Below are 27701 nucleotides of genomic sequence, written 5' to 3'. Positions count from 1 at the left end.
TGTGGGGGGCTGAGGCAAGAGGGGGCTATGAGAGGGATTTGGGGGGGTTGAGGGAGCTGAGGCAATGGGGGTGATGAGCGGGGGCTGAGGCAATGGGGGTGGCTAGAGGGGGCTGTGGGGGGCTGAGGCAAGGGGGGGCTATGAGAGGGATTTGGGGGGGTTGAGGGGGCTGTGGGCGGAGACTCAGGGCCAGGTGGCGGGTTCGGGCCGCGCCTGCGCACTGGCTCTTCGCCACCGCGGGCGGAGGCTGGGGACGCGGCGCGGGCGGTGTCCGGGGAGTCCCGCGCTGGGCGGGCGGCGGTGAGCGCTGCGGGGCCGGGGTCAGCGGGGGGGGGGCCCCGCCATGGACTGGCGGTTCCTGGCTGATCCCAGCCGCTGAGCTGGGTCTCGGCGGCCCGGGGACACTTGTCCCGCCCCTGTCCCCGGGGGGCCCGGCCCGTGCGGAGCCCGGGGGGAGCGGGGAGCGGGGAGCGCGGGGCCGGGCAGTGGCGCCCCTGGCCGCCGGGCGCGCCCGGACCGAGCTCGGGCGGGGGCCGATGAGCCGACGGGAATTAGTGGCCAGGGGAGAAAACGGCTTTTACGTCGCGTCAGTGAAAGTCGGACCCAGCTCCGCTGGGACATGACATGTTAACCCTGGCCTGGGCTCGGGGTGAGACTGTCCCGAGCGGGGCCGCCGCTCTTCCGCCTCAGTGTGTTCATCGCTCTAACGTGATTGGGTTTGAAATGATTGTCATTGAAGAGAAACGGCCATTAACACTTCATGGCAGCCGTGCCAGCGCAGCTGAAGGCGTGACCTGGGTTTTGTGGGTTTTGTGTAATTTTACAGCACATGCAACTGCTAGAATGACAATTCGCAGCGTTGTTGGGTTTGGTTTGTTTGGTTTGGTTTTAAATCCTACAAATGGTACACATGGTACACATGCTCAACGTTAGGCATGAGTGTAAGTACTTGTAGGATCAATATATTAATTGGTTATTTTCAGTTGAGACAATTTCCTAAACAGGAACCGTTTCATATATATAGATACATTTTAACACAACAGTTTCCTTGTTGATTGTTTTCAAAATATATAGCTTAGTGCATCAAAATGAGTCTCCATTGCCCTGCACTTTGTGTCATCTACGTCCGTCTAAAATGCTGCCAAATCAGAATGGTAGGGTTTTCCCGCTACTTTGCACTGGTGTAAATGATTGTATAAGGTGCAGAGCCATGATGGGTTAGGCCCACTGACCTTCCTCGTACAGATAAAGCCTTGTCTACCCTGGGAGCCTAAATACTCATTGCCCTGGTCCTTGTGCAGTCATTTATATCAGTGAAAAGTAGTGCAAAATCCTACCACTTTCATCTGGCAGTGCTTTGCACTCCTTTGCACACTGCACTAGTGTAAATTACTATACCAGGTACAGGGCGTAAGTACGGCCCTATTGGGTGAGCCAAAGGTCCATCTAGTCCAGTATCCTGTCTTCTGACAGTGGCCAGTGCCAGGTGCCTCAGAGGGAGTGAACAGGGCAGGTAATCATCACGTAATCCGTTCCAGGAACTTTCCTTTTTTTTTTTCCCCCCTTGTGTAACCTCTGTGAAGCATTTCTGGAGCTCCCAGCCTCCTCAGGTGTACAGCCAGTTCTGTGTTGTGAAAGAAACCTCTTGCCATCTCTGTATGGTGGCCAGGAGCTCTTGAGTCAACCTGCAAACCTCCTTGGATCCTCATGGATCTTGAAGTTGCCTAGCACATCAGTTTGCCAGATTAGAACAGATACAGTTGTTCAGTCAATCATTGAGCCAACACAGTGTATTCTAAACTAGCAGAAGGCTGACTGTACAATAGAAGTAGTCGGTAGAGTTTAGGGTTTCCAACACTGTATTTCAGAAATACGGGACAGATGTGACAAAGGATTGGCCGGGCCAGACTTGAGTGGCGTTGCGTCTCCACTTGCCAGGTCGAAATACAGGATAAAAGGCGTTCCATACTAATTTAGTATGAAACAAGCAGCTTTTTCTTTAAATGAAGGATGTCCCTTAAAACACGGACTGTTGGAAACCCCAGCCAGAGCTGCAAGGGCAATAAGTACATGTAAAACACGTTGCATAATATCAGAGGGGTAGCCGTGTTAGTCTGAATCTGTAAAAAGCAACAGAGGGTCCTGTGGCACCTTTGAGACTAACAGAGACTCTGAGACTCTGTTAGTCTCAAAGGTGCCACAGGACCCTCTGCACGTTGCATAATGAAGTTTGTCATTCACTGACATGTTCCCTAATGTTGCCAAGGGTTACCTCCTTGTGCTCTGGAAAGAGAGTGTACTGATGCCATATTTCTGTCTCGCTAAGCCCTTGTGTGTAGTAAAATGTTTATGTATCTAATAAGGGATTTATACTGTTCATGTCTTATAAGTTAGAGGTGGGTCTGAATTGCCACCCAGAATCCAAGGGCAGCCTGAAGGAGCTGGGGTGTTTCCTGCTAACATTTTGTGAGAACAGCATGCTATGGTTCAGCTATTATACACTGTCACTTTGGCTTTGCCAGTGATGGCGTGTGTAGGGCCAACAACTGGGGAGAGAAGGAGGTAGCTGCTATTTGTTCTTTATAAACAAAACTCCCTATTACAGAGGAGCCTTAAGGAGATCCTGATTGTAGCCTTTATCAGCAGATTATGCACTTGTCTTAGTGACACGTTTTCTCAAGTATTTAGATGCAAACTTACCCTGCGTTATCTGAGATCAAATTTAGGGGTGAAATCTTGCATTGAAATCAACAGCAAAACTTTCATTGGCTTCAGTAGGGCCAGGATGTCACCCTGGGATACTGGTGGGTTTGGAAAGCACAGGTGTCTCTGCTTCCCAACATTGAACTGCCACTATCGTCTCTCAACGTAGGTTTTTTACAAAGCTTTCCTGTAGTATTTGAGCACATTCTGTGCAGTATTTGACATGATTCACACTGCACAGGTGTCATCAGATGTTTGGCTGTGTGCTGCTCCAGCTCTGTGCAGACAGCTGGCACAGCAGACCTCGAGTGAACTGCCCAATGACCACAAAATCCTTTAAGGTGCAAAGGCGCCCGGCCAGGTTTATTGTTGACGAAGCACAGTAATATAGCACCTGGCACTCTACGAGGATACTAAGACATGTTTGCTCGTGACAATGGATGCAGCTCAGTCAGTAGCAGGACTTTCCACTGCTCCCTAGGCTGGCCAAAGACACTCCCTCTGAGATACAGCTTTATACACCAATACAAACAAGTTACGTATCACCCTTGACGTATCAGGGTGCCACCCATTGCCTTGTACCTGTAGGTTCGATTAAAACATCTATATTCGTCACAGTGTGATCCTGACCTTATCTTTAGGATGTGTCAGTGTGTTCCTGTTATCTTTGGGGAATGTGCTGGTATCGGGGTGTTCTGGTACCACCTTTCTGGAATGTGTTTGCGTATATATTCTTATGCCTAGCACTACTTAGGAATGTGTGTTTCTGCAATATCAGCCCTGTTCTTGCCAGATTCTGTGAGCAGGGCCTGCCTCTTGCTCACAACTTCACTTTGCTTTATAGTAGCAAGTTTTGACCATTACTTTAACCCAGGCTTCAGGCCTCATACAAGGCCTCTAATACAAAGCCTTCTGTTTCAGGCCCTCTTCCTACTACGACAGGAAACGTTCTCTCAGCTCCATCAGTTTGCATTTGTGCAATCTTTCTGAACAAACACTAAGCTAAAGCAGATTGGACTTGTATGTGTGGGAGTGACCCTGTTATCTTAGTTTGATTCTGCTTTTATGTCAGTCTTGTAAGAATGTATTGTGTGTGTCGTAATAATGTATAAAGGATTAAAATATGTTTTCCTTTTTCTTTGATTGTAGAAGTGACATGGAATCCACACTCTTGGCGTGAAAGAGAAGAAGCGACATTTGATAAATGGAAGCCATGAAGATATCAAAACTGTTCTATGGTTTGGGGATTTTTGCATGTGTAGCTATTTATGTTGTTTATATAAAATGGCATTTGGACTCCAAACCAATCTCCGGTACAACAGAATGTGCTACTGAAAGTAGGAGAGACAAACTAGACCATCAGACATTGACGACTGATCACTCAGTGTTTTATGGAATTATGTTTGATGCTGGAAGCACTGGAACTAGAATACATATTTTTAAATTTACACAGAAATCAAAAGGTATGACAAGCTCTTTAAATTAACGATTTTATTAATTTCTCCCCAGGCACCCTTAAGAAATGAGTTAAATCTTAATTAAAGTTTCTTGGAGACCATCCTGTTTTAAAACCAATTTGTTCATCTCAGCCCCTGAGTTGGTGATTATCACTGTTAGACAAATGTGACTGATTAGCTGTACTTGTATAGCTCCCATTACTGTAATATCTGAGGTCCTCATTAAACAGTAGCGCCTCAGTCCTCAGAACACTGCTCAGAGAGAGAGAGAGAGAGAGAGAGAGAGAGATATTAAGTGACTTGACCAAGGTTACACGGGGAATCTGTGGCAGGGCTGATCTCCTGTATTCCAGACCTGTGACTTAGCCACTGGACATTCCTTCATCTGAACTTCCTGGAAACAATAGCCTCCTCTAATGCTCCAGTTCAGCACAGTACATAAGCACATGCTGAAATCATACTGATTTCAATGGGACTTAAGCACATGCATAAATTAAACGTGTTTACATACTGTGCTGAATCTGGGCCTAAAGGATTTTTGAGAAATAAGACACCAGTTGCCACACACTCGTTCTACCTTGTAGTAACAAGCGTCAGTGATTTAAATTTTGTAATGCACAGTGAATCCAGTCTAAAAGACTAAACGAAGGAATGCTAAGGATGGAAAGTGAAGCACTTCGGTCACTAAATGCCAAAGTTACTTGCCTACGCTACTCAGGCCCAGATCCTCCAAGGGATTTAGGTAGCCAACTGCCATTGATTTCAGTGGGAGTCAGGTGCCTAAATACCTTTGAGGATCCAGGCCTAAATAGTAACAAAGGTTTTTGTTCTTCAGTCTGTTAGTGAAGACACCAAGAATTTTTCTCCTCCCCCCGAAATGTTTTAATGTAATAACACTCAAAGCTTGAATCATAGCATTGTTCTAAGTGTTTCTCTGGTGCATGTACAAAGCACTGCTTTCAAAATGAACATTGATAGATACTTGTAAGGGAGGCATCATAGATAGAGAGTGGGACCTGTACTTGGAGGACCTAAGTTCTGTTCTAGTTCTGCTGCTGACTTGCTGAGTTTCACTAGAAATGTCCACTCAACTTCTTTGCCGATCTGTACCATCACACTAATCCCACATCTCTCAGGGATGTTGTGAGACTTGGTTTGTGAAGTTCTGTAAGATACTTGGGTGGAAGATGTTGTATGAGTGCTAAGTGTTAAAAAATGCAGGACTCCCCAGTATATGATTTAGGGACAGATTGTCCTTACTCATCTAGGTGAGCATTTACTCACGCGAGCAATTCCAGTGACATCAGTAGAACTGCTCATGTGAGTAAGGGCTGCCCTACTCCTCCACAGTTCACACCTATAGTTCATTAATTCCGTTTTTTAATCTGAACTGTGTAATTTTACCTTGGCTTCCACATATCAGTTCATCATTAAACATCTTATTCTTTTACAGCAAGAAAATAAACCTTTTAATTGCATTGTAAATAACTTTTGGCAGTGTCCTTGAGTACAGAAACTGGGCTGTGACCGTATTTAAACACTATGGGTGTGATTTCAAACGTGCTCAACATTGGCCGAACTCTGCTTCCATTGACGTACCTTGGAGCAGAGTTAGTCCAATACTGAGCACTTTGAAAAGTTCCACCCTTGTTACTTGGACTGCTTTGAAGGGAGATTAGCTCAGGTAATAGGAAAAGTGAGGAGATGAAATAAATTCTGAGAAACTTGGATTCTTACTGTTCAGGGTATGAGCAGAAACCAGCACCTGTCTATCAATTAATTGTTGACAAGGGTTGACCCCCATAATGACAGGTGCGTTTTAATAGTAAGGCTGCCTTTGATTTTTCCCCTTTAGAGTAGGCTTCAGATTATTCCTATTAGCCTTAATTATGCAAAATTAGCATATAAAGGTTTACCTAGCAAAATGATCTTTTATATCAAGATTTATGCTTTTTTACTCTTAAAAATTATTGCTTTTGCACAGAGACTCCCAGATTAACCCATGAAACATTTAAAGCACTGAAGCCAGGACTCTCTGCTTATGCTGATGATGTTGATAAGGTAACTATGCTTTTTTCTAACTGTAAAAAGATGTCTGATAGAGAGAAACTCACTCTTTATATGCTTTGCAAATGAAGCAGTGTTGAAGATTGCTATAGTTCAGTATACTCCTCTTTGTATCAGAGTCTTTCTGATGGACTTCAAGGGGAATTTGGGGCACTTGGTGTCTCCAAGAATTTCCCAGCATCTTGAGTGTCAAACCCATGTGCTAAAAGCATAAATATTTCTACTAACTGATTGACTAACATGATTAGGTTGAAAGAAGCAATGTTATTGTCTTCCTGGAAAAGGATGGAAACAAGTAATGTACCATGTTTCATCACTGTCATGATTGATAAATTTCCCAATTCCATCAAATGAGCTAAACAGGCAGTTAAGCCTCAGTTCAAGACTGCATATAAGCACATGCTTATGTGCTCTCCTGGACAGGGATTCTTTCTTGAATTAGTGCTTGAATGTTGTGGCCTTTTCCTGTCTCTGCATAGTTTTCTATCCTTAGGGTCCAAGACCAGAAGGGACCATTGTGATCATCTAGTGTGACCTCCTCTTTGCACAGGCCAGAGAACTGCCCCAAAGTAATTCCTAAAACACATCGTTTAGAAAAACATCCAGTCTTGATTTTAAAATTGCCAGTGATAGAGAATCCACCACAATCCTTGGTAGATTGTTCCACTGATTGATTACGCTCACTGTTAAAAATAAATAAATTACACCTTATTTCCAGTCTGAATTTGTCTAGCTTCAATTTCCAGCCATTGAATTGATTATACCTTTCTCTGCTAGATTGAAGAGCCAATTATTAGATATGTTCTCTATATACATACTTGGAGACTGTGATCAAGTCACCCCTTAAACTTCTCTTTGTTACATTGAATGACTTGAATCTATCACTATAAGGCATGTTCTTTGATCATTCTTATGCTCTTCTCTGAACTCTCTCCAATTTATCAGCATCCTGTTTGAATTGTGGACACCAGAACTGGACACAATATTCCAGTAGTGGTTACAGCAAGTGCTGGATACATAAGTAATATAACTTCTCTACTCTTGAGATTTTCCTATGCACGGTTAACAAAATGTCTGTATTGCTTTTTCCTCTCTCCTCACAGAGTGCTCAGGGGATACAAGAACTTCTAGAAGTTGCTAAGGATGAGGTTCCTATGGAGTTGTGGAAGTTTACTCCTTTGGTCCTTAAAGCAACAGCTGGTTTACGGCTGTTGCCAGGAGATAAAGCTCAGAAATTGCTGGATAAGGTACATTTTTTTTCTTTACACTTCAGAGCAGAATTTGGTCCACTATAGAATACATATACTTTTTTTTTTATGCTGCTTTCAGTGTAATTTAAATATTCCATTTTCACCATTTAGACTGTAGCAGTGCTCAGTTGTTTGATCACATAGTGCATTGTATGTAAATCCTAATACAAGACATCAGTCCATTACAAAAGGGTGAAGACTTCATGATACTAGGTTTGTATGACTAGCCTCTAATGTTCAGCCTTTTATATCTAAAAGCTGTTTATAAACATATTTAAAAATAAAAAAAATATTTAATATGAATTAATACTGCATAGGTATTTTAAAGAATTTGTCAAAAATATTCTTGGCAAGTAATATTTTTCTCAGTATAGTTGATACTGTTGGAGTCAAGATTGTAGGTGTTATCAGAATTAAAATGAAATAGTACATTATTCAAAAACAACAAATTAATGATAGCTACAGAAAAGTCCATCCACAACTAACTCCAGCTATAGAGTAATTAGTTTATGTATGAAACTTGATTTAAACAAATATTTTTGGGCATCCTAAATGTGTTTGAGTTAAAACTCATTATAAATATTTCACATGTAAGTTTGAGCCATTTGTAGCTATTGTCAATGGTTTAAGTACTTTAGATGTCCGTTCTTCCTGGTTTTAATCAGGGTCCTGTATTTTTGAAAATTAACTGGCTACTGAATTAACCACATAATAAATATGATGAGGCAGACTAGTTCTGCTCAAATTAGCTTTCATTTTTAAAATTGGGTTTCTAGTCCTTATGGTTGTGGGAATACCTATCAAATGTGCACCGGTGCCATATTTTTCAGAATTTGCAAGCAGCATGAAACAGTGGCTCTGAGAGAAATGTGAATTGTCTCATTCAGCTCAATGTGTGGACTATGAAGCTTAATGACAACTATTCCAGTACTGATAATTTTAGCAGAAACACCCAGCCAATATGTTTAGCAATCATTGTAGTTTACAGTGTTGGATACTGTGGCATAACTGGTTAGTTACAAGAGTGGTGAATTCTGGTATCAAGCTCCTCCCCTATCCACAAAATGTCAGTTTACCTCTGACCCAGCATGCCCTCATCTGTGCTAGAAGTTTCGCCCACTGGATGCCAAAATCCCAAACTGCTTCCCATGCTTTCCTGGTGCCCAGAGCCCCAACTGTCCCATCCTATCTGTCAAAACCTCTAGCTTCTCCCTGACAGCTGCACCCTGGAAGTTGTGAGTTAGCAATACATAAATCGGAAGCACACTGGAAAGACAATTCTAGGGCAATGTGAAATTGAACTTAGTCAGTTTATTGCGTTATATGCATCCGAAGAAGTGGGTTGTAGCCCACGAAAGCTTATGCTCTAATAAATTTGTTAGTCTCTAAGGTGCCACAAGTACTCCTACTTTGATATTATCATTCATTTCCATATTGAATTTACTTAAAGGTGCTGCAGAATTTCCAGTTTGACTCTCACGAGAAGCCATAGAAGCCGGGGGACCTTGCTGCAGAATCTAGATTAGAGAATGTGGGACTTTGGCTTTAACTTCCAGTGTAGTCGTGAGGCAGTACTGTGCCCATTAGTAATGTTTTTCACCAGGGTGTTCTTTAAAGTGTCTTTCTCCTGCCTTCCTCTTTACACACCCCATGGGCTCCAGGTTGCAGTTGCCATCCTTCTGGCTAAACCAGATTCCCTTTGAGACCCCATGAACGTTTGTCCTTATTTGTCCAGATCGGTTCCTGTTGAACAACACAAGGCATCGTCCTGGGGTGGAATCCACTGGCTGTGGAGCACCGCCATGCAGCCTCTACCAACCCTGTCTCTGCATCACAGTACCAAGCCATTGACTAGATTGACAACTTCTTTAAAAAACTGAGCAGTGTTTATTACAAGCTGGATTCTAAGAGCCGCTCAGCACACGAGACTCCTGACTTCAGTGCAGATGCTCAGCAGCACTAGGGCAATTAAATAGTATACCACACACCCATCCCTGGCTAGCAAAAAACCTCCACTGGGTTTATCTTTTTCTTTACCTTTAGGTAAAAGAAATTTTCCAGGCTTCTCCTTTCTTTGTAAGGGATGACTGTGTCTCCATAATGAATGGAACTGATGAAGGTAGGCTGAATGTCTGAGGCATGTTTTGATAGTCTTACACATGAACACTTGTATAAATGAGTTGACAAAATTGCCCCAATCCTGCAGCTGGATCCTCTTGTCCAGACTTTTGCGTCCAAGCTGAGTCTCCACTAACGTCAGTGGAAATCCACATGCATGTGGATCTCTGCTAGCAGATCTCATTGATGGAGTGAGGCCGATGTTTGTTTTTAATTTGTGTTCCAAAATTGTGCCAACCAAAAAGCTTTTGAGGCTTAATGTTTGACTCCTAAATAAGTGGCTTGATTTAAGTGCTTGAGCACCCAGCAGCTCCAGTTGGATCAAGGGGAGCTGCTATGTGCTCAGCACTTCTGAAAATCAAGCCACATTTTTGGTGCCAAAATAGACTTGGAAGCCTGAAGTTAGGCTCCCACTCTTGAAAATCTTGGCTTTGAGTTGCCTTAAGTAGACCGTATTAGTTCAAGTTATGTAGTCCAGTTCTTAACTGTAAATGTACAAAGGTTGGGGTTTTTTTTTTTAATAGTCTGTAAATGTGACTTAAAGTTGAAAAACTGTTATGGAAGAGAAAATGCAAACTGAGATTAACGAGGTTAAAATAAAAAGAATGCTGAGGTTGGGTCCAAAATTTGATCTAACTTTATAAATTTTTAAGGAAAATCTACCAAATTCTAAATATCTAATGTTATTAATGCTGCTCAGATAGTAAACTTTAAAATAGCTACCTTGTTTGCAGGACTTCTTAATTAAAAAAATGTTTTGAGCTCCCTTTTTTTGCTCTGTAACAACAGTTAACTAACACATGCACTGGGCCTATTCCCTGAGGTGTACTGATATTTTAACATTGATAACTATTTTAAGTTGTTAATTAGGCCTATTAATTTCTTTTATTAATAGAAAAGACAATGTTTGTGAAGTGGGAAAAGGACAAAATTTTCAGTTCTCCAAAGTTCTTGGGAGAGAAAAATAGGAAAATGAAGAAAACCCAAATTCTTAGTATTTAAAAAGAGAGTAACTTTAAAATGTCTTAAGTGTAACAAAATTCAGTCAGTGCAGCTCTGATGCCAGACAGGAGTTGCTCTACAGCAGTGGTTCCCAAACTTTAACAACCTGTGAACCCCTTTCACTAAAATGTCAAGTCTTGCGAACCCCCTCCTAAAAAGGAATATTTCCAGGGATTTTCTCCTTTACCTGATTATAAATTATAAAAGCAGTGATGTTGGAAATATAAAATTTGTTTTTATGACATGCTTATTACACATTCTTTATTATTAATTATTATTTATCATTACAGTATTTTTATTACATTATGAAAACGGCAACACTCTTCCAAGATCTCACTTTCGTAGCTTGTATCACTTTGAATAAGCCTGTTATAAGACAAGGCTCCTATGTTTCATGAAGGATTATCAGATGTGAAAGAGCAGGAAGGTATTTAAGAAGCCAACTCAAAGAGTTCCTCCTACACAAGCATTCAGCTCTTGAGCAGACCAGGCAAACAACGCACGTTACAACAAAGCTTAAACTTGTTCTTCATAATTTTAAAAACAAGACTAGCTGCCTATTCAATTTTAAAAACGGCAAAAAATATCCACCTCCCTTTCCATTTCTTATAAGGAGTCTTGAAGTTTAAATCTCCTCAATGTGATAGATGTGCTTGCTTAGATCTGCTTAGCTCTTGGAAGTCCAGGGGCTCTAGACTGCTGGTCCCCTGCTGCCCAGGGTCCCTAAGGACAGCTCTGTCCACCATTAGGGAATTTTTCCCCAAGAATCCTCTGTAACATTTCGTGAACCCCCAAGGGTTCATGAACCCCAGTTTGGGAACCACTGATCTACAGCGTGAAGGATTACTTATTTGTTGACCTTTTAGCTAAAGAATGAAACCTTTAGAACAAAGCCGTTGCTGCTTATCCACTGATGTGTTTGATATGTAAAGTAAAGTGGTTGCCAGCCACTTCACGCAGAGGGACTCTGCCAGTTGGCTTGGATGTTATATAAGCGCTTTGGGACAGGGAATGTCTTTTTGTTCTATGTTTGTACAGCACCTAGTACCAGGGGGTCCTGGGCTGGAGCTCCGAGGCACTACAGATAATTAGTAATAATATAAATATTGGCTGCAGAAGCACATTCTCCATGTTTAAGGTCCCTAACTTACGTTTAAGAGTCTTGATTTTTATGGAAGTGTTATTTCTAAAGTCTGGGGGTCTGATTCTCAGGTGGTGCAAATCTGCATAGCTCCAGTGAGATCAATAGAACTTTGCTAATTTACACCCGCTGAGGATCTGGCCCTTCATTTCTAATCCTAAACCAAGCATTCTTTTGAGGGTTGCATTAGAGAAAACTACTTGCTAAAGGGGGCATGTGACTGGTCTTTTTGCATTTCATCTGGTGTAGGGTGACAGACCCAATTTGCTGATCGTTTAATCTAAAATCTGTAGCTGAACTGTTGAATAAGACAGCTGTATTTAAAAAAAAAAAAAAAAAAAAAACCTAAATCTCCAGTGACAAAATCTAAATCAAGAAAAATGTTTGTTTGTTTAATGGAGATATCCCATCTCCTAGAACTGGAAGGGACCTTGAAAGGTCATTGAGTCCAGCCCCCTGCCTTCACTAGCAGGACCAAGTAGTGATTTTGCCCCAGATCCCTAAGTGGCCCCCTCAAGGATTGAACTCACAACCCTGGGTTTAGCAGGCCAATGCTCAAACCACTGAGCTATCCCTCCCCCCAGGTTTATGGTTTAACTCGCTGTTTGATATGGACAGATGACATTATCTAAAGGCGTGTCTTTCTGGAATGTTCTCTTATCAGGAATTTCGGCCTGGATCACGATCAACTTTTTAACAGGTATGTGTGTGTGTAGCTGCGCCTGATACCCTGCAGCTCTCCTGTCTTCACAGTGTCCCTCCCTTGAGCTTATATGTAATGGGTGGGCTGTGAGGAGGTTCAGAGTGGCCAGCAACCGCCTCTGGCTATGGGTGAAATCTTGGCCCCATTGAAGTCTATGGGAGCTTTACTGTTGACTTTCATGGTGCCAAGTGTTCACCTCCTGTATCTAAGCTTTTACGTGCTCCTTTTTCTTGCGAGACCAGGGCACGTGATTTCATCTCTGGAGTACCATTAGCCCCAGGTAAGTCTCTAACTCAGGGTCTCTAAATCTTCTTGGCAATTGCACAGAAAGAGAGAGAAAATCATAGAATATTGATACTAGAATCTATTTAGATCACAGTAATGATCCCTAGTAGGGCTGTCAAACGATTAAAAAAAATAACCGCAATTAATTGAGATTTTTTTTTAAAGTTGCGATTAATGTAGAACTTTAGCATCTACAAGTTTTATTTCTTCTTGTTCAGCCAATCACTAAGAGAAACAAGTTTGTTTACATTTGCAGGAGATAATGCTGCCCGCTTCTTTTTTACAATGTCATCTGAAAGTGAGAACAAGCGTTCGCATGGCACTGTTGTAGCCGACATTGCAAGATATTTACATACCAGATGCACTAAAGATTCATATGTCCCTTCATCCTTCAACCACCATTCCAGAGGACATGCTGATGACACTCCTTTAAAAAATAGTGTTAATTAAATTTGTGACTGAACTCCTTGGGGGAGAACAGTATGTCTCCTGCTCCTAGTTTTACCCGCATTCTGCCATGTATTTCATGTTATGGTAGTCTCGAATGACAACCCGGTATAAGTTGTTCATTTTAAGAACACTTTCACTGCAGATTTGACAAAACGCAAAGAAGATACCAATATGACATTTCTAAAGATAGCTACAGCACTCAACCCAAAGTTTAAGACTCTGAAGTGCCTTCCAAAATCTGAGAGGGACAAGGTGTGGAACGTGTCAGAAGTCTGAAAAGAGCAACACTCCAATGTGTAAACTACAGAATCTGAACCATCAAAAAAGAAAATCACCCTTCTGCTGGTGGCATCAGACTCAGATGATGAAAATGAAGGTGCATCAGTATGCACTGCTTTGGATCATTATCAAGCAGAACCCACCTGGTCTCACTTTCAGGTGACGTAAAAAAGAAGCTGGCAGTGTTATCTCTCTAAATGTAAACAAACTTGTTTGTCTTAGCAATTGGCTGAACAAGAAGTAGGACCGAGTGGACTTGTATGTGCTAAAGTTTTACATAGTTTTGTTTTCGAGTGCAGTTATGAAACACAAATAATTCTACATTTGTAAGTTGCACTTTCATGATAGAGATTGCACTATAGTACTTGTATGAGGTGAATTGAAAAATAGAATTTCTTTGTTTAAGTGCAAATATTTGTAATAAAAATAATATAAAGTTAGCACAGTGCACTTCGTACTCTGTGTTGTAATTTAAATCAGTATATTTGAAAATGTAGAAAAACATCAAAAAATATTTATAATAAATTTAAATTGGTATTCTGTTGTTTAACAGCGCAATTAAAGCTGCGGTTAATCACGACTTTTTAAATCTAGTTAACTTGTGTTGCATTAATTGCTTGAGTTAACTGCAATTGATAGCCCTAATTCCTAGTATTTATACTGCAGGTGCTGCTGTTATCAAGCAGGCCGGACACTTGCACAATGTGTGCGCATGTGTCCTGTGGGTACACAAGAAAAGAATGAAAATTACAGAAGCAAGCGTGCTCCTGTGCATCTAGACATATGCTTCAGTGTTGTGAAATTAAAATTTAGACATGGGATATAAATTTTTCTAAACAGCTAGAAAATAAAATGGCTTAAAATAGTGGTAACATGATTGTAACTAAGGCTGTGTCTACACTACAAATGGTACAGTGGCACAGCTGCAGCACTGCATCTATGCTGCTGTAGAATAGACATTTCCTATATGAACAGAAGGGGGGGTTTTGTTGACGTAGTTAATCCACCTCCCCAGGAGATGGCAAAGTAGACTAGGCCTAAATTTCTCTTTGAAGAATAGTGTTTAAGGCTCCTATTTTACAAAGACTTAAATTCCAAGGGATTACTCACGTACCTAAAAGTTAAGTATGCGTTTAAGTCTTGGCGGGATCAAGGCCTAATATTTGTAGTTTGGGTTTTCGTGTTTTCTTTCCTTCCTTCTTTCCTTCTTGGTTTAAGGATTTTAGGGAGGAAAATACAATTATTTCCATACTATGAAAGGTTCTCTGTGCAGTTTATCACTCCATTCAACTAGTCTGCCTTTTCAGTTTGTTTTTATAGCTGGGCAAAAATCCAGGTAGTTAATTACGGACTTGCTTTCTGCTATATGAAAACTAATTGTAACTGTGTATGCCGTTCATCTCTTATTGTCTATGGGAGGATGGATTTCCCCCCCCCCCCTTTTTTAGCCATTTGTTTGTTTTTATTGCTTTCTGGCTTTGAGTTATTACTGAACACACAATGGCTTTCATGATGCATTTCAGGTAGCTTAAATGCTCCAAGAAAAAGAAGTGTAGGAATGCTGGATTTAGGAGGTGGATCAACACAAATGACATTTCTTCCAATCACTGAGGTAAACCGAACACACGTACTGCAGGGAAACACTGGTTTGAATGAATAGGCATTCTGCTTTTCTAGCAAAAGGATTGAGGCGGTTTGTTACATGAAGGCGTGCTTCCTACTCGTCTCTTAACAGATCTGGAGTCACTTCCTCATAGTAGCCATGGTACAATGATGGTGGTGTCAGTGATTTGTGATCAAGAGAAGACAAGTCTTACCAGAGCTCCTTTCTGGTTAGGAAAATCACAATCTCTTTGTAGTTTCCATTTGTGTCCATAAAAAAATTACCATGCAATGGGCAGGATTGATTTTTCATCCAAAGGGGTTCAGAACTGGAATAAGGGGCCATTGCAGGTTAGGAATGAGGTGCATTGATGGAGGTCATGGAAAGAAGTGTATTTTGTTTTGTTTGAAATCCTTATTTGCATTGGTTTGGTGTCCATATAAATGTTTAAGCTGATACGACTGTAGTGTCGGGTCACTATTTTAGCTCCTGTTCTTATGTTCTGGTCATCTCTAATGGATCCAGGGCTAGTCTGAGACTAGTCTGTAAATAACTTATTTCCACAGCCAACCAGGACTTCTGTGCGGATGGTAACCTGTTCATATGCTCAAATACTGTATTGTTACTCCTTGCTGTTTCTGGAAGTTCCAAAAAAAATCTTACAATGACTTCTTTGTTTCTCCTTATAGATAACTCTCCGGACATCACCAGCTGGCCATATCACTTCATTTCAAATGTTTAACAACACATACAAACTGTATTCATACAGGTTAGTTGTGGGGAAAAGAAAGCATCGGGTAAAGGTGAAAGCCAATTATTGGATGAATGTGATTTTACGCATGTGCGTAACTTTAAGCATTTACATGCTCTGTGGTATTGAGAATCTCATGAGTAACAGTGTTTACCTCTAATACAAAAACTGGAGAGATTGACTTTGGCAAAATTACTGCTCCTAATATTCACACAAGTTTATTATAGTGATGGACACACTGACAATGGGAAGAAGATCCAGTCAGAGGAATCATATCACATATCCTCATATAGCTACAGCCAAATAGACTCCACCTTAATTTTTTTCCTTATTGTGCTATGCTATGTTGGAGTTTAGGTTTGCTTTTTCTTATTTTCTGTATGTTGGGTGCCTGAAACCCTTTGGCCCATTTGAAAACCACAGCTGAAATCCTGACACTTAGCCAGTGCCAAGCTGAAGGGAAATGGAGTCCTTTAGCTAGTTACCATTATGATCATTGTGTCTCCAAGGCGTAGGCAGTCTGATTCCATGGGTACCATAACAGTGCACAGAATGTCAGACACGCTCTAATGGCAGCACAACAGATAGGGGGTTGTGATTTGGCCCCTGCTGCTGGGCTGAAAGGGGTTGGGAGAGCTTGCTCCCATGGGCGGAGGGAGTGTTTCGCATCTCAGTGATTCCCTCCAACTTGTGCTTGGTGGGATGTTGTTCTGGGCTGGAAGAAGAGCTGAGACAATGTGGAGCTGTTGGGAGATGGTAGGAGGAGCATTAGGGGAGATCCTTGAGGGCTCCTCCTCCTCGGCCACACAGAGCAGTCTGGTTTTCTACACCCCCACTCCCAGCCCTCCTACAAAAGAAGTCAGGCCTGATTTAGTTGCAGTCTGAACGAGCAGGATTTCGCTCTGACAGTCCATTCACTCTCCTCCACTTGAGAAGAAATGATTTTGCTTGTGTCAGACCGTGGAAGAGAGATGTTATTAGTGGAAGTGACAGCCCAACCTTCACTCGAACCACACGTAGGCTATTCGCTGCCAAGTCATGACGACTTGCTGGAACCGTCCTGCACATAGACACGACTCGCTTGTCCCAGCGTGATGCCAGTAGAAGTGTATCCTTTCACAGAGGCTTTTCTCCTTCACAGTTACCTGGGACTCGGGTTAATGTCAGCAAGGCTTGCGATTTTAGGCGGCATTGAGGGACAAGCCTGTAAGTAATCCAACTCAGAGCTCTTGCATTTCAGTGACTTGTAGGATAATTTTTTATAGGCCAAATGATCCTCTGGGTCACAGGTTCCCAAACATTTTTTTGCTGTGCCCCCCTCTTTGCAGATTCATGTTCCTTGTGTGACCCCCCCTTCTCTTCTCTCCCTTCTCCTGCTTGGCTTCCCCTCTCCCTTTGCAATCACTCTCCTGGCCTGCTGCCCCCTTCTCTCCCCACAGCCCAGCCATGATCGTGGCCAGGCTGCACCTGCTGACTCCACTTGCTGGCTCCAGACGTTGTCCCCCCTCAGTGGCCTGGACCCTGCTCCCCACACTACTGCCTGCTGCCACCGGCCCGGTGCCGGGGCATGGGCAGGGCGGGGTGTGAGATGGGGGAGGGGGCAGTAATAGGCATTCCAGGGGCCGGCTCACTCTCCAACCCCTCCCCTTGTGCACTGGCTGCCTCCACCGGCTCCTGCTCCTCAGCAAGTAGCAAGAATGCAGGAATGTTCTACTTCACATCAGGTCCTCGTGCACTCCCAGCAACTTTATCCTGCCCCCCCGGGTGCAAAACCCATTCTGTGGGCCATAGGAGCAGAGCCTGTTACAAGGGGAAGTGGTAGTTCATTCACTCGCTCCTCTCTCCATTCTCAGCCTGCCTGTGCCATAGATGGGACCACTGCATGTCTCTGGGCACATCTGCCAGCGAGATGGGTGTGGGCAGAGGGTGGTGCTGTCAAAGGAAGGCATGGGCCATTACCAGCCCATGTGGGGATATGGGCGTGTTCAGGCCATGAGTGGGTTAGAAACTGCTGGGGAGGTGGGAGGATGCTGAGCAGGACTGTGGCCTGGGGAGGAGGGATTGGCAGTTGACTCTTTAACATGTGTCTTAATGCTGTTTGATCTGTTTCTTTCTATTACAGTAAAGGAAGGAGAGGAGCTAATTAGTCCCTGTTTATCACCCAGCTTCCAGTGTGAGTGGGAACATGCTGAAATAGTGTACAGAATTAAAGGGCAGAAGGCAGGTATAATAACTTCTTTCTGTTGTATTACAGATTTGCATGTTAAAATCAGAACAAACCGCGTGCACTTTCTGGGTCTGTCTGTTTGAGGCTTTCAGTTGTTTTGTTACTGTCTAACTTTGCTTTGACCTCAGGCTATTCCTACCCAAGAGATTTTCCTCCCTTCGTCCACACCCCATCTGCTCCAGTGTGTAATGGGGGAGCTCTAATGTAGATTAGTCAATGGCATTTTAAAAACCATGCTGTCAAACCCAGGTCAGAGCATGGCTACATAACATGATGGTTTACAATAAGAGCCACTGGAGCGCTGTCTACACTAGCACTTCCATCATGTCTGCAACAGTGGGAAACTCTAAGAAAAAAGTTTAGCGTAACCAGGTCCAGACACTTCGGGCCAGATTCTAGCTGTTGCAAATCAGCCTGCCGCTATTGAAACCTGTGGAGCTAGGCTGATTCACACCAGCTGGAGGTCGGTCTGTCCGAGTTTTTCCAAGCCATTTGTGCTCACAGCGAATCTACCTTTTTTACAGGGTTTTCAAATAGAAAGTTAGCCATTTTTGCAATAGCGAATGAGTTTTTGTTGTGGAAACTGTTGTTCCCTTCCCACAAACTTCCTGCCTTGCAGGCATAGGTTTTGTACAGAGGATCTGAAAAAACCCAGATCCTGTCTTGTCTCTCAATGTGATGTTCAGTCATATATTCGCAAACCTTTTTCTTCATCCACAGTGCTCATCTCCGTTGAAACAGCCTCTTTGCCTGCCTGAGACCCTATTTTCAATTTGAGCTCGAGAGTATTTCTCAAATTATTCACATGCCACTCGGAGTCCTACCTTTCCCTTATTATGAACTAGGGCTGTCAGTTAATTGCAGTTAACTCACATGATTAACTCAAAAAAATTAATTTGCGATTAAAAAAAATTAATCACCGTTTAATCGAACTGCTAAACAATAGAATACAATTGACATTTGTTAAATATTTTTGGATGTTTTCTACATTTTCAAATATATTAATTTCAATTACAACACAGAATACAAAGCGTACAGCGCTCACTTTATATTTTTGATTATAAATGTTTGCACTGTAAAAGAAATAGTATCCGGTGAATTGAAAAATACAAGTACTGTAGTGCAGTCTCTTTATCATGAAAGTTGAACTTACAAATGTAGATTTTTTTTTTGTTACATAACTGCACTCAAAAACAAAACAATGTAAACCTTTAAAGCCTACGAGTCCACTCAGTCCTACTTCTTGTTCAGCCAATTGCTCAAACAAGTTTGTTTACATTTGCAGGAGATAATGCTGCCTGCTTGTTGTTTACAATGTCACCTGAAAGTGAGAACAGGTGTTCGCATGGCACTGTTGTAGCCGGTCTCACAAGATATTTACATACCAGATGCACTGAAGATTCATATGCCCCTTCATCCTTCAACCACCATGCTGATGACGGGTTCTGCTCGATAACAATCCAAAGCAGTGCGGACCGACGCATGTTCGTTTTCATCATCTGAGTCAGATGCCACCAGCAGGTTGATTTTCTTTTTTGGTGGTTCGGGTTCAGTAGTTTCCACATCAGTGTGTTGCTCTTCTAAGACTTCTGATAGCATGCTCCATACCTCATCCCTCTCAGATTTTGAGAGGCACTTCAGATTCTTAAACCTTGGGTCGAGTGCTGTAGCTAGCTTTAGAAATCTCACATTGGTACCTTCTTTGCGTTTTGTGAAATCTGCAGTGATGAAAGTGTTCTTAAAATGAACAACATGTGCTGGGTCGTCATCCGAGCCTGCTATAACATGAAATATATGACAGAATGTGGATAAAACAGAGCAGGGGACATACAGTTCTCCCCCAAGGAGTTCAGTCACAAATTTAATTAACACATTTTTTTAATGAGCATCAGCATGGAAGCATATCCTCTGGAATGGAGGCCGAAGCATGAAGTGGCATACGAATGTTTAGCATATCTGGCCTGTAAATACCTTGCAATGCCGGCTATGAAAGTGCCATGTGAATGCCTGTTCTCACCTTTCAGGTGACATTGTAAACAAGAAGCGGGTAGCATTATCTCCTGCAAATGTAAACAAACTTGTTTCTCTTAGTGATTGGCTGAACAAGAAGTAGGACTGAGTGGACTTTAGACTCTAAAGTTTTACATTGTTTTGTTTTTGAATGCAGGTTTTTTGGTCCATAATTCTACATTTGTAAGTTCAACTTTCATGATAAAGAGATTGCGCTACAGTACTTGTATGAGGTGAATTGAAAAATACTATTTTGGTTTTTACAGTGCAAATATTTGTAATAAAAATATAAAGTGAGCACTGTACATTTCGTATTCTGTGTTGTAATTGAAATCAATATATTTGAAAATGTAGAAAACATCCAAAAATATTTAAATAAGTGGTATTCTATTATTAACAGCGCAATTAATTGCATGATTAATTGCGATTAATTATTTTAATCACTTGACAGCCCTATTACTAACCCTTATTCTCCCAGTCATACCATTCCTGCAAATCCTCTCTAAAAGATATATTGTAACCTAGATGGGACCAAACGGGGGCCCATCCAGTGTGCTGGCATGAGGGAATAAAGAGAGTGTGGGAACCCCTGTATTTCCCTGCACTGGTGTGCCATTCCACCACTCCCTGCACATGGGGGGAAGCAGGCTCTGCAGTGCAAACCTGTGAGTACCCAACTTACTCAAGTGAATGGGAGGGGGGAGTGAGCAGAGACTTGATCCCACCCCTCCCAGCACCCCGAGCCGTGTAGTTATACCAGTGCATTGGAGAGCATATGCTGCTAGCCCAGTGCAGTTAATGCTCTCCTTGGAGCACTAGAGAGCGCAGGAAAGAGATTGTAGCGCTCTGAGTCATAGGCCTGGTCTACACTACGACTTTAATTCGGATTTAGCAGCGTTAATCCGAATTAACCCTTCACCCGTCCACACTACAGAGCCAGTTAATTCGAATTAAAGGGCACTTAAAATCGATTTCTGTACTCCACCTCGACGAGCGGAGTAGCGCCAAAATCGATTTTGTTAATTCGAATTAGGGTTAGTGTGGCCGCACACCACCGAATTAATGTGGTTAAATTAATGGGGTAGTGTGGACGCACACCACCGAATTAATGTGGTTAAAAACCGAATTAATGTGCTTAGTGTGGCCGCGCACAATCGAATTTATACAACCTGTTTCCCAAATTCGAATTATCTAAATTCGGATTAATCCCGTAGTGTAGACATACCCATAGTCTCCTTCTGGGCTGCTGCAGGAGCAGCTCAGCAATGTTCTTACTGTGGGCCCTTTTGTCCACTGATGATCTAGTCCGTACTTTGGACCCATCTGGTTCCCACTGAAGCCAGTAAGTTTTGCCATTGGCTTCATCAGGAAAAGGACCCGGTCCTTTATTTCCATGGATAGTCTCTAGTAAATTAGAGAGCATTGCTGACCTAAGGGGACCAGAGGCCTTGCAGACCTCAAAGAATTAAACGGTGGTGGTGGTTAATCACCAGCATGTGATTTGTTGGGTCTCTCTCTTTCTTTAGGTGAGCCTCTGTATGAATCCTGTGCTAGCAAAGTAGCAGAACTGCTCTACAAGAAGGTGCATAAAACAGAAGTAGTAAAGGATTTGGATTTTTATGCTTTCTCCTATTACTATGACTGTGCAGCAGAGGTTGGCCTAATAGGTACATTTGTTTCTGAGTTTCTTTGTAATGCAAGGGTAGCTAATGGGAGAGTTTGTGCCCCTTAAAAATATCCAGTTTCTTCGCGAAGCTACAAGGAATTATGTCCTTGGTTATGTTAATGTACAGTGATATTATTTTTTGAAGATCGGGTACTATAAAATTGTTAGGAAAAAAGGCACAGGGACTTGGAGGTCTGACCTGAAACAATTTTCAGCCTTTTTATTTGTAATAACTAAATTTCAAAAGGAGACAGTGTCCCATTAAGGCTAAACAAATGTTTATAAAAAATGACTCCATATTAAGGCATCTAAATAAAGGTCTGACCTTGCACCAGTGAAGTTGGTGGCAAAACTCCCACTTACTTCGGTGAGTGCAGGATCCAGCCCTCAGTGGTCCAATTTCCAGAAGTGTTTAGCCTCCAGCATTTACAACTGACTTCACATACACACTGTAAACATGCCCTGTTTTCCCCCTTCTAGATAAGGAAAGAGGAGGTACCCTAACTATTAATGACTTTGAAATTGCAGCCAAGTACGGTAAGTAAAGTAAAGCAAAAAATGCTGGCCAAGACTTTCAAAAGTGACTAGTGATTTGGGGTGTCTATCTTTGGGGGGGGGGGTGAATTTGAAGAATCTTAGAGGCCTCATTGTCAGAAAGCGTTGGGCACCCACGGTCTGAAAATCAGACCCCTTCTAAAGTGTCTCAAATTGGGTACCCAAAAGTACTGGTTACTCCTGAAAGCCTTGGCCACAATTTTTCTAATAAGTCCTTATTTTTTACAAAAACTGCAAAAAATAAATAAATAAAAACATCTTGCAATATAGCTGTCTGAGCTCTCTCGCAATAATAAGAATAATAAATGTCATTTAGCAATTACTTTGAAATCACAAATGTAAAATAAGTGGATTGTGCTCTTATCCAATTTATTTTTTCTTAAAGTTTATACTTACGTTTAAAGGTGATCTGGAGAGAGGAGAAAATTTATTTTTACTTTTTTGGGGGCGGGGGCTTCTTTTTGTTGTGTAAAGATGATCTGAAAGGTTTTTTAAAAATCAGTAAAAGTGTTTGTTTATTAGAAACTTAGCTACCTTTTTCCCCCTTCCTCCCCCTGGAGACGGTGTGTGTGTGACATGAACATCTGTTATTGTTTTGACATCAGAAATACCATTCAAGTCAAATCTGATTCATTGGGAAAGGAAGCGATTTTTATTCTGACTCTTTACCTCTCTCTGGTTTTGGTAATTCACATTTAATTCAAATGCTTTAGAAACACTTAAGAGAAAAGTTGCCTTTATGAATGATTCAGCATTCTTGCCCTGTCAAGCAAGGGCTCAGATTGTTCACAGTCCACATCTCTTAACACTTTCATGAATTCTCCAGCAAAATCCAGGGATGATCAGGCTTGAGATTCCTGGTATTTTATGATTCTAAACAAGCAGAAAAAAGTTTTTTGTTTGATTCTACAAAAAACTTGCAGGCCTTCTTTAAACATCTGTAAAGAAGCAAAACATTTTTAAAAAAACCCCAAGGCAAAAGCCAGTTTTTCTTAGCTTGCAGAGGTATGTCACAAGTTTGTTTATATACCCAAATAATATTTACTAATATCACAAACTGATTGGTTGATTATAAAATGTTTAATGCCTACAAAGTCACTATAGGTAAGAATTTGTCTGTAGATATAAACTGTTGCTTTTCTGGGTTGCAGATTATTGCAGTAGTTATTTCTCTCTGCTTGCTTAAACACATTTGTATCAAATAAATATAAATGTTTATGCATATGAGCAGTTTGTACATATTCTCTGCTAAAAACATCTGTTAAATGTGCACTATTCCAAGACATTTCATTACAATTTGGTTACTTGTGATGTGTAACTAAGAGCAGAACCACTTTAACGTAGTGGAGAATCGAGCCCTTTGTCTCTTGACTACATCCTATTAACCTCCTGATCCGGCAGTCGCATCCTGGCACCCATGCGGAGCCCCATCACCTTCAGGATCATTCTGCCAGTACAGTCAGGTAAAACTCTTAGGAACTAAAGGTTTTTGCAGAGGGCTTACTGCCTCTTTGACTGCTTTACTAGACTTTGAATATGTTTTGGAGAAGAGAGGAGAATGCTTTTGAGAGAGGATGGCTGCGTAACAAGGCATAAACAGATTTTGAGATGCGTACTCTTTTCTATATCTACCTTAGGCCTGGTTTACAAGGAAAAGTTCTATCGGCATAGCTACGTCAGGCAGGGGTATGAAAAAACACACCCTGACCGCTGTCGCTATGCCAACATAGCTGCCTCTATGCTGGAGGTTACATTGATATAGGCCTGTCCTACACCTAGAACATAGGACAACCTAGCTATGTTGCTCAGGAGTGTGAAAAATTCACACCCCCTGAGAGACGTAGTTAAACTGACCTACGCCCTAGTATAGACATCGTTGGGTCAATAGAAGAATTATTCCGTCAACCTAGTTAACCTATCCCCTTGAGAGGCGGTAACTACAGCAGCGGAAAGTCCTTTCATCGCTGTAGCAAGTGTCTACACCACTGCGGCGGTGCTACTGTAGCACTTGTAGTGTAGATATAGCTAAGCTAACTTTGTTTCGAGGGCAATGTTCCTACATAAACCGAAGAATTCTGTCTGTTGGTGTAGACAGTGTCTACACTACAGAGTTATGCAGACAGATTCCAAAGTGTAGACCAGGGGTCGGCAACGTTCGGCACGCGGCTCGCCAGGGTAAGCAGTTTATTTACTGCTGACCAGTTTATTTACCTGCTGACGCGGCAGGTTCGGCCGATCGCGGCCCCCACTTGCCGCGGTTCGCCATCCCGGGCCAATGGGGGCGGCGGGAAGCCGCGGCCAGCACATCCCTCGGCCCGCGCCGCTTCCCGCCGCCCCCAGTGGGGGCCGCGATCGACCAAACCTGCCGCATCAGCAGGTAAATAAACTGGCCCGGCCCGCCAGGGTGCTTACCCTGGCGAGCCGCGTGCCAAACGTTGCCGATCCCTGGTGTAGACGTACGCTCCATTGATGAAAAGGGTGTTAAGACTGGGGGGCCTAAAATTAGGCTCCTGAGTCCATATTTAGGTGCCTAAATAAGTGGCCTGATTTTCACCAGTGCTGAGCACCTGTCAATTTCAATCTTGGGACTGTGGTGCTTTTGAAAATAAGCTACTTCCTTAGGTTCCTAAATGTGGACTCTCTTCAGGCAGCCATTTTTGAAAATCTTGGCCTGTTTTTCCTTGTTCTGTTTCTGTTCCACCCATTCACAGGGAGGCTAAAGTAACCTGTCTTAGGGATTTTAATAGATTCTTGGATTTATAAACAACAATTCTCTCTCTTCATTCTTCTTAGTGTGTAAGACCATGGAGGTGAAGCCGGGAGACAATCCTTTCCTTTGCATGGACCTTACCTATATCAGTTTGTTACTGCAAGAACTGGGCTTCCCCAAAAGCCAGGCGTTTCAGGTAATATTTGTCAGCGCTGTGTTGAGATACCTCTCAACTTGCTAGTGATGTACGCACACAACAGTGGTTTTACTTCTCTCCTTTTTTCTTTCTAGCTTGCCCAAAAAATTGACAATGTCGAAACAAGCTGGGCTTTGGGAGCCACCTTTCACTACCTTGATTCACTTCACAGGCTGCAATACTAAGGCTTCTGGGCCTAAACCCTCAAAAGGATTTGAGTACTTCAGTCTATGGGTACCCAGCCTAAGGTGGCTTACAGGTGACTGATTTTGCTCACTCTTTGTGACAATCAGACCCTTTTAAAAGGTGATCTTAAGTCGGGCACCCAAACTCCCAATTTATGAAAATGTAGAGCATGGCAGCTCAAGAATACCTCCTTGATCTTGCAGTGTCTGTAGAAGACTTGATGTTAAACTAGATTATCTTGGTGAGAATTCTGGGATTCATTGAGGGGCTTTGTTCACAATGCAGCTACAAATTCTGTGAGAAAAGTACACCTTTGTGGAACATGTCTGTGTCATTTTTGCTTGTAATATGCTGAGGTCAATGTTAGAAATGGCTGCTCCAGGTGGGCCTCTTCTTTGATGGTTCTGATTTATAATGTATTTCTTTGGTGAATTTTTAACTATTTAAATGTTTGAGAATTAATGTCGGTAAGTGAAGACAATGGCATTGCCTAGCCAAGCAGCTGGTAAGAGCTGATGTTGGCTCTGGAATGCAGCGTGGGAGACCTGACTCTGCTGGAGTATGGCTGAGCGTTGGGCTGCCCATTCCAGCAGAACTCAGCCGTATTGTGGAGGTGACAGGCACACTTAAGGATCTGAGCCACAGCCCATGGCAATCTATGGGAGCTCTTCATTGGCCTTTAAAGGCTGAGGTACTTTCGGCACTTGCTGTTGGAGGTGGGGTGGTGGAACTCCATTTCAGTCCTTCAGGGGAGTCCCTGGCAGCGTGACTTTACTGGGACTGTAAGGGAGACGGGGCTTTGGAGTTGGTACAGGCCTCCTATAGGGGTGGCAGCCTCCTGCTGCTCCCCTGAGATCTGCAGGGCTTGGGGGGCCAAACCCTTACCACCACTCCCAAGTGGAAGAATTTGGAGGACACACTGCCACAACCACCTGCTTCCTCAGGTCCCCTCCTGCTGGATTTCCTGGGCAGTTGGTATGAGTCACCCTAACATGAAGTGTTAAATAGTAAAACGGGTAGTTCCTAGATTTGTGTGTTGGGAGGGGATCAGGGCATGTATTTTAACCTTCAATGATGGTGAGAGGAATCTGTCATGTGTTTTTCTGGGAGGCGGTACTAACACATGTCCACATATACTTGAGATTTGTTGGTGCTTGAACAGGGGTAGTTCTTTGTTAATTAACTTCACACAAGAGTATCTGTGGGTTTCACCCAGGCTTGGGGTGGCTTTTACAAGGCTGGTTTGGAACCTTAAAGACTGTTTCTAGTAAACCGTGCTTGGAGTGCCTCTGTCTTCCTTTGATAAATGAATGTATTGTTGCTGCACTGAGCATGGATTGCAGAAGACAGGCCTGTGAGGAAGCAGGAGGCATAGCAGAAGTGGTTGGTACTTTGAATGCAACACTTCTATCAGTGTACTGTATACAGAGTGAAGACTGTTCCTAACAGTGTGCAATAGGGAAACAATTTGTAAGTTATCCATAAGTAGTGGATTGCATCATGTTAATACGTAGTCAGCATAGACACTAGCTGGTTCTTAAAGTTTTATAAGGGCCTTATCCAAAGCCCCATACAGTCACTAGAAGTCTATCCAAGGAATTTGGATTAGACCTTAAATGAATAAAGCTAGATCTTCACTGCCTGAGAAGCACAAACTTGGTGTAAAACCCATGTGGGGAAACTCATCAGATTTTTCTAAAATGTTGCTCTGCTTGTCATTGGCTTTTTCTCTGTAAAGTAGCATGTATGTGAATGTACGATGAATATTTGAAAACTATTTTATCGGCAATAAAATGTTAATTACAAATTGGGATGTTTCCTGTTTGGATTAATGTGTGGTACTGTGGAGTGATTGTCTCTGTATAACAGGTCATTGCACTGATAGCAGCTTACGTTAGTGGGAAAACACTGCATCTTAGCCTCTTCTATTGCAACATGGTAACTTCTGAATACATACCAAGGTCCTGGGATGAAAGTTGCTATATAAGTGTGATACATGAATGGTATTTCCATCTTTGTTTTGACCAGGATCATACCGATGGGCTTACCTTAAGAAGGGTTGGGCTTGGTTTCATTGCCATAAATCAACTACTAACTGTCAAGACTTAGGAAGACAATTTCCCTGTGGGTTATGATGTGCGTCTAGTGGAGTGTCTTTCCTCTTTCTCTGAAGCAACTGATGCTGGACACAGTCATACAGGACGCTGAACTAGATGGACCCCAGTCTGGCAATTCCTGTGCCCTTAATATTATAGGGGCTGGTAGCAATGTCTATTAAAGGTTGCCTAGCACTTCCGATTTGAAGACCATGTTTTTGGTTGCTAATTACTTTGCCAAATTTT

At 42.4% G+C, this 27701-nt stretch overlaps 1 protein-coding gene across 2 annotated transcripts; it reads left to right on the top strand.

Annotated features, from left to right (window-relative positions):
- The first annotated feature begins 234 nt into the window (after positions 1–234).
- ENTPD6 (ectonucleoside triphosphate diphosphohydrolase 6) lies at positions 235–27143 on the top strand. Of its 2 annotated transcripts, XM_026657719.2 has the most exons (14): positions 235–300; positions 3853–4166; positions 6145–6221; positions 7331–7474; positions 9521–9596; positions 12403–12438; positions 14979–15067; positions 15748–15827; positions 16951–17015; positions 17932–18033; positions 21573–21713; positions 22193–22249; positions 25061–25173; positions 25269–27143. In XM_026657719.2, exons 2-14 carry the CDS (start codon positions 3908–3910, stop codon positions 25356–25358), a joined length of 1329 nt encoding a protein of 442 aa, XP_026513504.1. In that variant the 5' UTR covers positions 235–300; positions 3853–3907; the 3' UTR covers positions 25359–27143. The 2 variants fall into 2 exon arrangements, with proteins under 2 accessions (XP_026513504.1, XP_029768710.1); XM_029912850.1 differs by lacking the exons at positions 9521–9596; positions 12403–12438; positions 14979–15067.
- Positions 27144–27701: the final 558 nt, after the last annotated feature.

This window comes from Terrapene carolina, unplaced genomic scaffold, assembly GCF_002925995.2.
Source record: "Terrapene carolina triunguis isolate 2854851 unplaced genomic scaffold, T_m_triunguis-2.0 Scaffold275, whole genome shotgun sequence".
In the NCBI taxonomy this organism is placed as follows: Eukaryota; Metazoa; Chordata; order Testudines; family Emydidae; genus Terrapene; species Terrapene triunguis.
The sequence above is the reverse complement of the archived record's forward strand: the minus strand, read 5'-3'. Positions and strand labels throughout refer to the sequence as shown.